General features: G+C 46.2%; 1 protein-coding gene across 2 annotated transcripts in view; it reads left to right on the top strand.

Moving 5' to 3' along the window:
* Positions 1 to 4,820: 4,820 nt before the first annotated feature.
* Mmp19 (matrix metallopeptidase 19) overlaps positions 4,821 to 11,908 on the top strand; it is an 8,314-nt gene continuing 1,226 nt past the window's right edge. The window contains exons 1-8 of one of the 2 annotated variants that reach the window (XM_013019651.1): positions 4,821 to 4,855; positions 5,351 to 5,436; positions 6,630 to 6,760; positions 7,069 to 7,284; positions 9,061 to 9,306; positions 9,728 to 9,853; positions 11,058 to 11,222; positions 11,382 to 11,509. In XM_013019651.1, coding sequence (XP_012875105.1) covers positions 5,423 to 5,436; positions 6,630 to 6,760; positions 7,069 to 7,284; positions 9,061 to 9,306; positions 9,728 to 9,853; positions 11,058 to 11,222; positions 11,382 to 11,509 — 1,026 coding nt within the window. In that variant the 5' untranslated portion in view covers positions 4,821 to 4,855; positions 5,351 to 5,422. Of the gene's footprint in view, positions 5,042 to 5,350; positions 5,437 to 6,629; positions 6,761 to 7,068; positions 7,285 to 9,060; positions 9,307 to 9,727; positions 9,854 to 11,057; positions 11,223 to 11,381; positions 11,510 to 11,908 lie in introns of both variants that reach the window. The other variant, XM_013019643.1, reaches the window with a different exon arrangement.

The raw sequence follows: 11,908 nt of genomic DNA, 5'->3' as shown, positions 1-11,908 counted from the left end.
GGGGGGAGGGGGGGAGCAGACAGTGGACAGGTGAGAATGTCAGGGAGTGTGTGTCTGAGGAAATCTGAGGTATCAGGCAAGCAGAATGTGCTCACCCACTCCCTGAATCATCCCAAGCCCCTTCCACTTCCTTGATCACTAACCAATTCCAGCTGTGTCTAGTCCTGCCATCAATTCCCATATGTTTCTAGGAACTTATGACTAATTAAAGGAATGTGTTTGTGTATGGGGTAGGGAAGTTCTTTTAAAAACAGAGGTTTCCAAAGTAACATTCTGAAGAACTCAACCACAGGGTTCTGAGGGGAAAACAAACCAGTGGAATTCCCTCCTGCCTTTTTGTATTTCCAGGGCAGATTCTGATCAGCTTTAACTTAGTCCAAACTTTCATTTTTTCATCCCTTACAGTCAGTTCCTAGTTTCAGGCCCAAGACTTGCCATTTATGTATGCATGTGTTTGCAGTACTGAGGAATGAATGCTGGTCCTGGGGTATACTTAGAAGGCTTTCTACCCCAGAGTTACTGCTTTAGCCTCACTGAACTTGGCGCATATACATATATATTCCAACCTTTGCTCACTTCCACAGGGTAAAGATGGCTGTCAACCAGGCATAGCTTGTAATCCTAGTCTTTTTGGAGTCTGGAGAGGATCATGACTTTAAGGCCAGAATGGACTATATAGCTGAAACCTTGTGAGAGAAAAAAGAGGAAGAGGGAGATTGAGAGAAGAAAAGAGCAGGGGAAGGGGAGGGGGAGAGAGAAAGGGAAAAGGTAAGGGAGAGAGAAAAAAAGAGAAGAGGGAGAGAGAGAGAGAGAAATTGGTTTCTTGAGGTCCTGAAAACCTGTACACATACTTTTAACCTCCACTCATGGTAGTTATCATTATGGAGTACTCTCAGAAGTCTTATTGCTTCTTGTTATCATTTAATCTAAAATAATTCTAGGCCCGGTGCTGGTAGCTCACACATTTAATCATAGCTACTCAGGAGGCTGAGATCTGAAGGTAGCGGTTTAAAACCAGCCCAGGCAGGACAGTTCATGAGACTCTTATTTCCAATTAAACATCAGAAACCTGGAAGTGGAGCTGTGGCTCAAAGGGATAGTATGCTAGCCTTGAGCAAAGGAGCTCAGAAACAGTGCCCAGGCACTGAGTTCAGCCCCACAACTGACAAAATTTATATAACTATATTTTGAAATATAGATATATTTTTTTTCTAGCCAGGCACCAGTGGCTCATAGCTACTTAGGAGGCTGAAACATGAGGCTCACAGTTCATCAAAGCCAGTCTAGAAGGAAAGTCTGTGGTATTCTCTCCAGTTAACCACTACAAAGCTGGAAGTGGAGCTGTGAATCAAGTGTAGAACTCTAGCTTTGAGCAAAAAAATCTCAGGCACAGCGCGTAGGCCCTGAGTTCAATCTCCAGGACTGACACAAAGACAACAACAACAAACCGTTCTATAAGCCAGGCACCTTTACTCACCTTGATAAGTCCAGCCACTCAGGAGACTGAGATCAGGATGACTGAGGTTCCAGCCAGCCTGAGCAAAAAAGGTTTCAAGACCCCATGTCAACAGAAAGACACAAATAAAAATAACTTCTACATGAGCTCTTCTGCCATAATGTGTGGACAGAAAGGGCAATCAGAACAAGCAAACCAAAGAAGCTGGGAGTTATTTTTCTAAGATTCAAGTTCTCTTTTTTGGGGACAAGCTGGTTACTAATCCTTTGTACACATTCCCATATCTCCCCTCGTGAGAGATGACAAATACAGAGGAAAAAAAGAGCTGGGGCAGTGGTGGGAGCTGGCGGCAGGCATAGTCATGATGCTTCGTGTGCAGAATTAGTCACACAGTCCTTGCATAAATGACCACCTGCAACTCTTGGGGGGGGGCGGTTGTTTGGGTGTTTGTGGGAACCTCCCAGAGGCTGAAGAGCTATGTGCAAAGATCATAGTTTGAGAGTCCGTGACTCTCCTGCTTCTAGCTGTGTGACCTAAAGCTACTTCTTAGAGCCTTTTTTTTTGGGGGGGGGGGAGGTGGTCCGGTCATGGGGCCTGAACTCTGGGCCTTGGCGCTGTCCCTCAGCTCTTCAGCTCAAGGCTAGCGCTCTACCACTTGAGCCACAGCACCACTTCTGGCTTTTTTCTTTTTGCTTATGTGGTGCTGAGGAATCGAACCTAGGGCCTCATGCATGCAAGGCAAGTGCTCTACCACTGAGCCACCTTCCCAGCCCCTAGAGCCTTTTTTATTCCTCTGTAAAAAGGCCAGTACGCAGGGGGTGTTACTGAGATTTAAAAAACAACTGATTTGGTAACTTTTAGAATTATGTTCATCCATTATCTGGCTTCTTCATTTCTAAATGCTCTACCTCTTAGGCCTTCCATGACAGTGGGTGGGCATGACTGAGTAGGGGGCACAAAGATAGAGAAAAGGAATGAAAAAGAACCCTATAAGGGACAGAGCAGAAGCTGTGTCCCAAACACCATCATTTCCTGGGTGCACCAGCATGCTGGGAGCCTGTACCAATCCTTGTTCAAAGGCTCTCTGTCTCTGGTCATTTGGTATTTAGTCATCTGTGTTACCCAGCTGGGTATTGGGTGAATCATGAAACCACTGAGGGCAGAAGATGAATCAGGGGTATCCCCGCTTTGATCCTGGAGGGTAAGGGGTCCTCTTCTGGCCTCCCAGCATTTCAACCTGCTCAGAAGTAAGGTCTTACTGAGAATATGAGTTTATAACCTTTTCCCCTTTCCTATGCCTACTTCACTGTGCATTTAAACAATATGCAAGTGCTGCATGTTGCATGTCTTAGTGGAACCTTCAGTTGTCCTTAACTATACAAAGAACAAACCGTTACTGGTTAATGTGAGCCCGGTGCTCACTCCTTCCTGTAATCCTAGCTACTCAAGAAGCTGAGATCTGAGAATTGTGATATGAAACAGCCTGGGCAGGAAAGTCTGTGAGACTCTTATCTCCAATTAGCCACCAAAAAACCCGGAAGTGGAGCTGTGGCTCAAGTAGTAGTGTGTTAGTCTTGAGCATAAGAAGCTCAGGGACAGCACCTAGACACTGAGTTCAAGCCCCAGTACAGGCACAAAACAAAACAAAAAAAGTGTGGTGTCTGGAAAGAGTAAATGGTATGGGGTCATCAGAGGAATTTGGATATATGCCAGTTAGAAGTTCCATGTTGTTATACAGGTTACTCTCTCTGTTTCTCCACGTTCTGTTATAAAAAGTAGCCAAAGCTGGACACCGGTGGCTCATACCTGTAATCCTAGCTACTCAAGAGGCTGAGTTCTGAGGATCATGGTACAAAGCCAGCCCCAGCAGGAAAGTCAGTGAAACATCTCCAATGAACCACCAGAAAACCAGAAGTGGCGCTGTGGCTCAAGTGGTAGAGTGCTAGCCTTGAGTTGAACTGCTGATGGACAGCGCCCAGGCCCAGATTTTAAGCCTCACAACTGACAAAAAAAAAGAAAAGAAAAGAAAAGAAAAAAGTAATCAAGTGAAGGTTGCAGTGGCTCAAGGCCCTAATCCTAGCTACTCAGGCTGCTGAGATCTAAGGATTGTGCTTTGAAGCCAGCATGGGAAGGAATGTCCATGAGACCCTTATCTCCAATTAACAATTCAAAGCCAGAAGTGGAGCTGTGGCTCTAGTGGTAGAGTGTGAGCCTTGAGCACAAAAGTTCAGGGACAGTGGCCAGGGGACTCTTTCTCTCTCTCTCTCCCCCTCTCCCTCTCCCTCTCTCTCTTTGCACTCTCTCCTCTCTGTCTGTAGAGAAACAGCCAGGAGTGGTGCTTGTAATCCCAGTTATTCTAGAGGCAGTAGTAGTATTCTTGAGCCTTTATTACTTTTTTTTTTTTGCCAGTCCTGGGGCTTGAACTCTGGGCCTGAGCACTGTCCCTGAGCTTCTTTTTGCTTAAGGCTAGCACTTTACCACTTGATCCACAGCACCACTTCTGGCTTTTTCTGTGTATGTGGTGTTGAAGAATCAAACCCAGGGCTTCATGCATGCTAGGCAAGCACTCTACTGCTAAGCCAAATTCCCAGTCCCGTGTAGTAGTATTCTTGAGTCTGCAGTAGTGGTGCAGACCTATAATCCCAGCCTTTAGAAGGCTGAGACAGGAGGATCATGAGTTCCAGGCCAACCAGGACTACATAAGAAGACCCTGTCTCTACTAAGCAAAAGGAAAGAAATGTACAGATCATCCTATTCGGAAGAAATAGTTGTACTGTCAAAGTTTGTAGAGTTCACAAGCTTTATAGACCATGATGACAATTCACCTTGTGAATGTGTTTATGACTTTAGCTAAGTATCACTATCCCACAATATTGTGAAGTTTGTGTAATCACTTAATCTCAATAAAGTAATTAAAAAATAAGACCTTGTCTCTAAATAAAACTTTATTTCTTTAATTTCCACTTGATCTTGGAGGAGAAGAAATGGACCTCCCCCTTAGTCCCTTCACCTGAAACCCAAGCTACCTCTGGGCCATCTTCTACCTCTTTGTTTTAATTAGTTTTCCTATGCAAGAGCAGATAATGTTCCCTGGGAAACAGGAATGTTCAACTCCAAAGGCTAACACTGATCCTATTCTGATCTTCAGAGATTTTTACTTCTCATCCTGCCGGGAAGTTCACTCAGAGCAGTTCCAAAAGTCATCTGGTGTCCAGCAGAGTACTTTGAGGGGAAAGGGGGTTGTCAGGGGCTTTTTGGGGCTTTTGCCCTCTGGTAGGGCAAGGGTTAATGGTGAATTGCAACACATCCCTGGGCTGAGTCACCTCCCCAGTGCCACCCCCCATCCCCCTCAGCTGTTTCATAAAGAGGACCCGAGTCTGAGAGTGAAGAGAGCTGGAGGTAAGAAGCCCCTTGTCTAACTCTGCTTCCCCAGACTCCCAGAAATCCCAGTTCGGAGAATCAGGACAGCCTCTAGCACTCTTGTCTCTTGGAACCATGAACTGGCAGCAGCTGTGGCTGGGCCTCTTACTCCCAATAACAGTCTCAGGCCGGGCCCTGGGGCCTGCAGAGGAGAAGGCAGCTGTGGTGAGTCCCCTGGGAAGGAAGGTCCCAGGCTAGGGGAATAACAGGGGCTCCTACTCCAGAGGCTCCTTTATCTCTGCCCTGCTTTCCACTTGACTGCCTTTCCTTGCTTCTATGCCGTGATCAATCTATCCTGTCCATTCCCTTTTCTCCTTCCCCTCTTTTCACCTGAGCCCCTTCCCCAATGCACCTTTCTTTCATTCCTCCTGTATCTGTTTTCCTCTTCTTGGGATGGGTCTGTGAGGCCATTTGGAAGGTTTACTATGTGACTAACCCCTTTGTACTCTGCTTGCCTCTACCCTGTTATTACAGGATTATCTATTGCAATATGGGTACTTACAGAAACCTCTAGAAGTACCTGATGACTTCAGCCCAGAAGATATCATGGAGGCTCTGAGGTGAGAGGTCACAACAAACCTGCTTTGATAGCTGAGATCTCAATGATTTCTTCCTCTCCTTAGGCTCACCTCTGCCTGACCCAAGTCACACTGAGGATCTCTTAGATGGGTGCTATGGTTGTTAAGACCATAGTGCATGGATTGAGGCAGGGATTCAAGATGATAAGCATAAATTTGGGGGGGGGTGGAATCCTTGGTGCTAAGAGGCTGACACAAGCACATTGAGAGTTCAAGGCCCTCTTGTGTTACATAGCAAGTCCTGTGTCAAAAGAAAAGAAATAAAAAAGGAAGGAAGGAAAAAAGAAAGAAAGGAAGGAAGAAAAGTACAGTTATTGAATCTGCCTCGGCCTGGAACATTCCTTTAGAGGGCTCACGTTATATCCATGTTTTCTTCTAGTTCACATAATTTGCCTATAAAACTATGAATTGAGATGTTGATATGATGATACCTTTTAGACATTTAATTTAGACATTTCATTGGGGGTTATTTTTTTCTTTTGTTTGTGGATCAGTACTTGATTCAGAGCCAAGCCCTCTACCACTTGAGCCACACCTCTGCTTCCAGCTTTTTACTAGTGAATTGGAAATAATGGTATCACAAACTTTTCTGACCCACTGGCTTCCTCTCACAATCCTCAGATCTCAACCTCCTGAGTAGCTTGGATTACAGACAAGAACCACCAGCAAGAGGCTGCTTTTCTTTATGCTCTTAGGAATGTTGAGATTCTTGATATGTCCAAAAGCCCTATAGTAGTCCATCAGTTGATGACATTACCCAAGAGCAGGCTGAGCTAAGAGGTGGGTGGAGTCAGGAAGAGAGAAGGCCTAGGAAGGGCAAGCCTTCTGGTTGGAGCATCGCAGGGAGGTTCTTTAGAGCAGGGGGCCCAGATACATCCCTAGGGCAGGAGAAGTCTAGAAAGAAGGCTATACCTGAGGGCACTCTTAATCAAATAAAAAATACTGAAAACAGAAACAAGAAGTTGATAAGTGTTGCCATTTCTACAGAAAAAAAAGAAAGAAATTCCCACTTAGGACAATTGGAGGATGGAGTGACCCCTATCAGCTTCAAAGATTCCATGCCTATCTTGGTCTCTATTTTGGGTAGCAGGAGACAGAAGAGTTCCCTAGTCCCCAGTCCCTTAACAGTCCAGATTTGCCTGCCCTGGTGAATTCATCCCTTTTTCCCTTTCTAGAGCTTTTCAGGAAGCATCTGAGCTGCCAGTCTCTGGTCAGCTGGATGAGGCCACAAAGGCTCGAATGAGGCAGCCTCGCTGTGGTTTGGAGGATCCCTTCAACCAGAAGACTCTTAAATACCTGCTTTTGGGTGAGGAATGAGTCTGTCAAGGGAGGGAGAGGAGAGGACAATGTGTCATTGGTGTGTGTGTGTGTGTGTGTGTGTGTGAGAGAGAGAGAGAGAGAGAGAGAGAGAACGAGAACTTTAGAGCAAACAGCCTGCACCAGTTCAGTATTGAATGGATGGATAATCACCAAGTGATTATTTGGTTATTGTCTGCTGAGAGGGGTTGGTGAGTGTCTCTGTTTAGGAGAGCTCTCCAGTGTTGTGAGGAGAATCTGGTGCTCTAATTCGCAGAAGGATCTTTGTTTCTAATCTATTTTCTGGCTCATTTCCAGGCCGTTGGAGAAAGAAGCACCTGACCTTTCGCATCCTGAACCTGCCTTCTTCCATCTCATCCTATAAAGCCCGTGCAGCCCTGCTTCAAGCTTTTAGGTACTGGAGTAATGTGGCTCCTTTGACCTTCCGGGAAGTACAAGCTGGCTGGGCTGATATTCGACTGTCTTTCCATGGCCGTCAAAGTCCAACCTGCTCCAATACTTTCGATGGGCCTGGTAGGTACCAGTTCTCAGCTCTAACCTTACAGAAGTCAAAGTTCGTTTGTTTGTTTTTGGTCAGTTGTTGGGCTTGAACCAGGAGCCTGGGTGTTGTCCCTGAGCTCTTTTGCTTAAGGCTAGTACTCTACCACTTGGAGCCACAGCACCACTTTGGTTTTCTGGAAGTTAAATGCAGATGAGAGGCTCAAAGACTTTCCTGCCTGGGCTGGCTTTGAATTGTGGTCCTCAGATCTCAGCCTCCTGAGTAGCTAGAATTACAGGCATGAGCCGCCAGTGTCTGGCTAAGTCTTAGATTATCTCTGTCTCCTAGAGCAAGTGACTCTGGAGCCTAAATGTTTAGGTTCTTCTTCTTTTATTTTGTTGGTCGTGGGGCTTGAACTCTGGGCCTGGGCGCTGTCCCTCAGCTCTTCAGCTCAAGGCTAGCGCTCTACCACTTGAGCTACAGCGCCACTTCCGGTTTTCTGGTGGTTTATTGGAGATAGGAGTCTCACGGTCTCTCCTGCCCGGGCTGGCTTTGAACCACGATCCTCAGATCTCAGCCTCCTGAGTAGCTAGGATTACAGGCGTGAGCCACCAGCGCCCGGCATTTAGGTTCTTCTTTATGTCCACTTGCACCTATACTCTCTGACCCATTTCCAATATTCCTTAAAGGAGCAGTTGGTCACCTATCTGGGATCTTACCAAGCCCCCTCTTCAAAGCTTATGTCTCCTTTCCTTGGCTTAAGTTCCCCTACCAAGAAATACTTGAGCCAGGGCTGGTGGCTTAAGCTCTGTTATCCTAGTTACTCAGGAGACTGACATTTGAGATTGAAGTTCTAAGGTAGTCTAGGCAGACAAATCCATGAAACTCTTAATTCTAATTAACAGCAAAAATCTGGAAGAAGAGCTGTGACTGAAGTGGTAGAGCACCAGCCTTGAGCAAAAAAGCCAGGCAAGAGTATAATGCCACTAAGCATCAGTGGCTCACACCTATAATCCTAACTATTCAGGAGGCTGAGATCTGAGAATCACGGTTCAAAGCCAGCCTAGGCAGAGAAAATCTGTGTGACGCTTATCTCCAATTAACCAGCAGAAAACAAAAAGTATTGCTTAAAGTGGTAGAGTTCTAGCTAGCCTTGAGTGAAAGAGCTCAGGGACAGCACCAAGGCCCTGAGTTAGAGGCCCAGGACCAGTGGGGTTGTGGCTCAGAGTGGTAGAGAGCTAGTCTTGAGCAAAAAAATTTAGGGACAGCACCCAGGACCTGAGTTCAAGCCCTAATAATAACACACACAAAAAAATTAGCCAGGCGCTGGTGGTTCACACCTGAAATCCTAGCTATTCAGGAGGCTGAGATCTAAGGATCATAGTTTGAAGCCAGCCTGGGCAAGGAAATTGGTGAGACTCTTTTCTCCAATAAACTACTCAGAAAAAGCTGGAGTGGTGATGTGGTTCAAGTAGTAAAGCACTAGCCTTAAGTACAAAGAGAGGTTCAGACAGTGCTTAGGCACGAAGCTCAAGCCCCAGGACCAGCAAAAAAAAAGAAAAAAAGACACCTGAGGAAGAATAAATGGAATGAACTAGAGAAGAGAATGGCTAGGGAGGTTAAGAGACTATGATGGCCATCCCTGATAGAACTGGGTGATCACAGGGAAATCTGAATGAAACATCTAAGAGAGTGAATATGCCCAGGAAGAATTCTAAGGGGGTGGAGTAATTAGAGTTTATACAAGGCAAGGTATTGCTCTAGCATAGTGATCTTCAACCTCCTTCCTGTCCACCTTTGCCTTTGTCCAGGGAAGGTTCTGGCCCATGCTGACATCCCAGAGCTTGGCAGTGTACACTTTGATGAAGATGAATTCTGGACTGAGGGGACCTATCGGGGGGTGAACCTGCGTATCATTGCAGCCCATGAACTAGGCCATGCCCTGGGACTTGGGCACTCTCGATACACGCAGGCTCTCATGGCTCCTGTCTATGCTGGCTACAGGCCCTACTTCAAGCTGCACCCAGATGATGTGGCTGGGATCCAAGCCCTGTATGGTCAGTCTTTTTCTTGAGAGAACATGAGGGGCTGTCTAACTAGCATCTCTGTGGGCTTGAAGATGCTAACAGAGGGAAACGACTTCTTCTTTCTTCACCCAGTTCTTCAGACTTCTTCAATTTCAGGAACTGTTTCTTTCTGACTCTTCTATGTTTAATCTTCCTTCCAAGCTTCTCTTCCCTCATTGCTATTCTTGGAGATAGAGAATGTACATTCCAGCAAACCTCCTTCTGCCTTTCTGGTACCTCTCAAAATGAAAAATGTGTCTTCTGCTGATATCAATGTGATACTGTCTTCTACTAAGGGAAACGGGCTAAGGTTCCCTTTTTCCTCTCTGCAGGGCTACTGAGCAGAGCCTACAGTAGGTGGGAGGCCATGTTTTATGACTTCTTTCTCTAAGAGCACTGTTTCACTTTGCAGGCAAGAAGACCCCAGAGACAGAGGATGAAGAAGAAGAGATGGAGGTGCCTATTGTATCCCCAGTGCCTATAGAACCTGGTCCCATGCCAAACCCCTGCAGCAGTGAACTGGATGCCATGATGCTGGGTGAGATCCTTCTCTAACAGGCTGTGGGCAGGTAGTCAGGGCAGCCCACTGATGCCAAAGCCTGGATAATGGGGAGGACATGGGACTGTAGTATGAGCAATGCAGGTAGTCATGGGTACATGGAAGAAGCCATGTGACAGGAGAAGGGAGGATTCAGGATCAAATGAAAAGAGGGCCAGATAACAATTTACCAAGGATGGCTGGGAATGTGGCTTAGTGGTATAGTGCTCACCTAGTATTCATGAAGTCTTGCGTTCGATTCTTCAGTAGCACATGAACATAAAAAGCCAGTGTCAGAACTTGCACTGTGGCTCAAGTGGTAAAGCACCAGCCTTGAGCAAAAGAAGTTCAGGGACAGTGCCCAGGCTGAGTTCAAGCTCCAGGACTGGCCAAAAAAAAAAAAAAAAAAATTTACCAAGGATGTCACCATATAAGGGACATTAGAGAGCATCTGGCTGGAAATGCAACAAGATGGAATAGACTGGAATGTCTGGTAGGGAAAGCTTTGCCTCTGCTTGGAAGAACTTGGAAGACATTTGGAGGGGGTTGGGGGGTAATAAGGACCTGGAGGAAGAGCAGCTGTCTGTAGTGCTTTTGTTTTGTTGAGTGAACCAGAACTTAAGTGCTCTCAACAGCAAAGAAGAGGCTGAACACTAGATCATCCTTCTCTGCCTTAAATTTCCTCCTTGAGTTGAATTTTTCTTCTTTTTTAAAAAAAATTTGGTGTTCATCTTGGGGCTTGAACTCTGAGCTTGAGCACTGTCCCTCAGCTCTTCATCTCAAGGTGAGCACTCTGCCACTTGAGCCACAGCCACTTCTGGTTTTCTGGTGATTTATTGGAGATCAGAGTTTCATGGCCTTTCCTTCCCTGGGCTGGCTTTGAACAGTGATCCTCAGATCTCAGCCTCCTGAGTAGCTAGGATTAGAGGTGTGAGCCACTGGCACCTGGTCTAAGAAAACTTTTATCCAGTTAACCAACAAAAACCCAGAAGTGGAGCTGTGGCTTAAGTGGTATAATGCTAGCTTTGAGTGAAACAGATAAGTGCTTAGACTGAGTTTAAGCTCCAATACCAGCACACACACAAGGAAATTGGTCTGGGGTGGAGGAAGGGTTCAGTGGGACCTATTATTGTCCACCTGTGTTACCCTGTCTTTGTCTTTTTGACCATGTCTTTTTGACTTGTTGGCACCACTTTGTTCACAGGACCCCATGGGAAGACATATGCTTTCAAGGGGGACTACGTGTGGACTGTGACAAATACCGGGTTGGGTCCCTTGTTCCGAATATCTGCCCTTTGGGAAGGTCTCCCAGGAAACCTGGATGCTGCTGTATACTCTCCTCGAACTCAATGGATTCACTTCTTTAAGGGTAAGGGGACTAGTTAGGTGCAGTGTGTGATCTGGGGATGGCTTCATCAAAAAGAAACCCTAAAAGGATGGGAGAATTGAGAAGTTTCTGACAGGGTGGACTAGAGGGACTTCAGAAGTCCACTTGACAGAGGCGCTTGCTCTTCTTACACACTCTTAGGAAACAAGGTGTGGCGCTACATTAACTTCAGGATGGCTCCTGGCTTCCCCAAGAAACTGAACAGGGTAGAACCCAACCTGGATGCAGCTCTCTATTGGCCTCTGAACCAAAAGGTGTTCCTCTTTAAGGTATAAAGTCCAAAAAAAGGATGTATCCCTTTTGAGGAGGGGTAGGCTAGCACATATCAAGAAGGAAGGTTAGGGAGATCTTCTATAGCTGCAGTAGGAGTTCCCTGAGCTCTTTCTTTCTTCCTTTTTCTTTTTCCTTCCTTCCTTCCTTCCCTCCCCCCTCCCTCCCTCCCTCCCTCCCTCCCTCCCTCCTTTTTTTGTCAGTCTTGGGGCTTGACCTGAGCAGGGCCTGGGTGATGTTCCTGAACTTTTGCTCAAGGCTAGTGCTCTACCACTTCCCATTTTTTGGTGGTTAATTGGAGATAAGAGTCTCACAGACTTTCCTACCTGGGCTGGCTTTGAAGTGTGTTCCTAGTGCTCAGCTATCTAAGTTCTTTCTGTCTTTCTTTCTTTTTTTTT

Source organism: Dipodomys ordii, unplaced genomic scaffold (assembly GCF_000151885.1).
Source record: "Dipodomys ordii isolate 6190 unplaced genomic scaffold, Dord_2.0 Scaffold3, whole genome shotgun sequence".
Classification (NCBI taxonomy): domain Eukaryota; kingdom Metazoa; phylum Chordata; class Mammalia; order Rodentia; family Heteromyidae; genus Dipodomys; species Dipodomys ordii.
The sequence above is the reverse complement of the archived record's forward strand: the minus strand, read 5'-3'. Positions and strand labels throughout refer to the sequence as shown.